The sequence below is a fragment of the Salvelinus sp. IW2-2015 genome, unplaced genomic scaffold (assembly GCF_002910315.2).
Source record: "Salvelinus sp. IW2-2015 unplaced genomic scaffold, ASM291031v2 Un_scaffold3812, whole genome shotgun sequence".
Classification (NCBI taxonomy): domain Eukaryota; kingdom Metazoa; phylum Chordata; class Actinopteri; order Salmoniformes; family Salmonidae; genus Salvelinus; species Salvelinus sp. IW2-2015.
The window spans coordinates 50170-53439 of record NW_019945086.1 but is presented as its reverse complement, the minus strand read 5'-3'; the positions used below and the strand labels follow the sequence as shown (position 1 = coordinate 53439).

Here is a 3270-nt window from a genome sequence, read left to right as displayed (position 1 = left end):
TATAAGGGCCACATTGAAACACAAATAATACAGACCAGGCAGACAATACCTCAAAACACACCACCACCTCGAACTCTCACCAAAATTCAGCTAACAGATTGCCAGAAAAGAGTATATCTATATACAGTAGCACAAGACAGACCCACGATACTAACACACACACACACACACACAGCACAACACACACACACACACACACACACACACACACACACCCACCAACACACACAACACACACATCACACACACACACACACACACACAGTTGAGTTAAAAATCCTGGGAAATGAACCCTTGGTAAATCTCTAAACCCCTGAGGAAATAAAAACAAGCTCTCAATAACCACAGAAACATCAGAGTACAGTCCAGAGGCCTCCAACCAATATCACTCGCCCTCTCTATGTTCCCCATCACCCAGCTCTCTCTTCCTCATCCTTCCTCTCTTCTCTCCCTCTCTCTCTCTCTCTCTCCTTTCTCTCTCTACTCTCCTACCGCCTCCGTGTCTACTGTCTCCCATCACTTTCCATCCTCTCTCTCTCTCCCTACTCCCTCTTCTCTCCCTTCTACTGCCCCCATCACTTCCATCTCTCTCTCTCTCTCTCTCTCTCTCTCTCTCTCCTCTCTCTCCTCTCTCTCTCTCTCTCTCTCTCTCTCCTCTCTCTGCTCTTCCTCTCCCTCTCTTCACTCTCTCTCCCTCTCTCTCTCTCTCTCTCTCTCTCTCTCTCTCTATGTCCAATACATACTGTTCCTGACCTCGTCTACTGTTTACAACCCCTTCAGCTCTTTACAGTTATATGTCTGTCCTGCCTCGTTTCACGTTTTACAGCCCCTTCAAGTCTCTTACAGTTACTGTATGTTCCTGCCCTCTTCTACTGTTTACAGGCCCCTCACCTCTTTACAGTTACTGATGTTCCTGCCCGTTCTACTGTTACAACCCTTCCAGTCTCTTACAGTTACGATTGTCCTGCCTCGTTCTGACTGTTTACAGCCCCTTCAGTCTCTCTACAGTACTAATGTGTCCTGCCTCTCTCTACTGGTTACAGCCCCTTACGTCCTTACAGTTACTGGAGTGTGTCCTGCCTCTTCCTACTTCTGACAACCCCCTACGTCTCTTTACAGTACTGATGGCTCCTGCCTCTTCTACTTTTTTACACGCCCCGTACGTCTCTTACAGTTACTGAGTGTCCTGCCTTCTTCTACTGTTTACAGCCCCCTTACGTCTGCTTTACAGTTACTGAGATGTCCTGCCTCTTCTACTGTTACAGCCCCTTACGTCTCTTACATTACTATTTCCTGCCTCTTCTACTGTTACAACCCCTTACGTCTCTTACATACTGAGGTTGTCCTGCCGCTTCTACTGTTACACCCTTACTCTCTTTACAGTTATTTGATGTTGTCCTGCCTCTTCTACTGTTACAGCCCCTACGTCCTTTACAGTTACTGATGTCCTGCCCTCTCTACGTTACAACCCCTTACGTCTCTACAGTTACTGATGTTCCTGCCTCTTTACTGTTTACAAACCCCTTACTCCTCTTACATTATGATGTTCCTGCCTCGTCTATGGTTACAGCCCCTTCATCTCTTTACCAAGTTACTTATGTGCTCTTGCCTCTTCTACTGTTTACACCCTTCATCTCTGTACAGTTACTTGATGGTCGTGCCCTCGTCTCTTACGTTTACACCCCTTCAGTCTCTTTACAGTTACCTAAAATGGTCCTGCCTCTTCTACTGTTTACAGCCCCTTTAACGCTCTTTACAGTTACTGATGTTCCTGCCCTCTTCACTGTTTACAGCCCCTTCATCTCCTTTGTTCCCCTCTTTCATCCCCTTAACCAATCCTTCTTCTTCTCTCCTTTTCTTACGGTCAAGCGTGCACCGTACTGTGCCCTCTAAGGTGCATCTTGCGTAGGTTCCCCACCTCCCACATCATGCCGAGGTCCTCGTCTCCTCAGCGCACCACTGCAGATGTCAAAGAGAAACAACAGGTCTCGTAGACGCCATGAACCTTAGCGTCGTTCGCCAATAGACCGCTCGATGATGAACGCGGCGATAAGATGACACCCACAATCGCACTGCAAGACCACGACCGCCATCACCCACGGAGGCAGGCCTCAGTCACGCCCCTGCGGACACCGCAACACCGAGATGACGTCTGCCGTCCCTCAGGGCAGAACAGGAAGAGCCCCAAAGTAAAGCTGTTCACCTGACGAAACAACTTGCCTCCACTCCACCCACCGCCCCCTCGCGCGGACTCATTCTCCCCACGGAAGATGCAACCGAGCATGGCTTAAGCGGATGGCGAGTCCCGTAGCCACCAGAACGGCAATAGAAGCCAGAAGACCGAAAGCCAACCAGACCCCAGGGAAGATGAGGAATGGAGACAGAAGCAATTACTAGCCATCCAACGCCACGATGTCCGACGACAGTGGTGAATAGTCGAACTGACGATAACGTTGGCCCTCTCCTCATGTTGACCAAAGGATGACTGCAGCGCCGCCTTCCACAACCTACCACTGCTTTCATTGTCCTGTGGGTTGTAAAGCTCTAGAGCAGGGAGGTGAAGAGAGGGACATTTAGATCTTCTTTAAAGCTTGAYCATGTCRAAGTTCAGAYGGGGCAGCTTTGATAAGTTTTAGGGGATCATGGCAGCATTGTATTTCTCAGTGCTGAGGCTGGGKATTGACTMAGGAAAAAGGTTKGGTAGTAAGCCTAGGCCTGCGGAGTATGGCTGCAGACTGGTGCAGCCAAGAAATATAGGCAGGCGAGCGMTTTCTGTGGAACATAACACTTAAGGCTTTGGACTGAACTATACACAACGTTCCTGTAAACAATGTAAAAACTMAACACTTAATCACTAACCTCATACCCTCTGTACCTTTCTCTACCCCTGTTCTTCCCCCCTCCCCCAGCCGAGGGTGACCCCAGAGGGAGAGTTCCTCCCGCTGGACAACGAGGACATCAACGTGGGATTCGACACGGGAACCGACCGCATCTTCCTGGTTTCCCCGGTAACCATCGTCCACGAGATCAACGATGAGTCGCCRTTTTTCGAGATGGACCGTCGGACGCTGGAGGGCGACTCGGAGCTGGAGGTGGTGGTCATTCTGGAGGGTATGGTGGAGGCCACAGCCATGACCACACAGTGTCGCAGCTCCTACCTCGCCTCCGAGATCCTCTGGGGTCACCGCTTCGAACCTGTGCTCTTCCAGAGGAAGAACTGTTACCAGGTAAGAGGTGGAGAGGGACTATAGAAACAGAAGAGGAAAGAGT

General features: G+C 50.0%; 1 protein-coding gene across 1 annotated transcript in view; it reads left to right on the top strand.

Moving 5' to 3' along the window:
- The first annotated feature begins 2054 nt into the window (after positions 1 to 2054).
- The window catches only part of LOC112076529 (inward rectifier potassium channel 2-like), a 9622-nt gene continuing 8406 nt past the window's right edge, over positions 2055 to 3270 (top strand). The window contains exons 1-2 of the mRNA XM_024143278.1: positions 2055 to 2189; positions 2910 to 3227. Coding sequence (XP_023999046.1) covers positions 2055 to 2189; positions 2910 to 3227 — 453 coding nt within the window. The remainder of the gene's footprint in view (positions 2190 to 2909; positions 3228 to 3270) is intronic.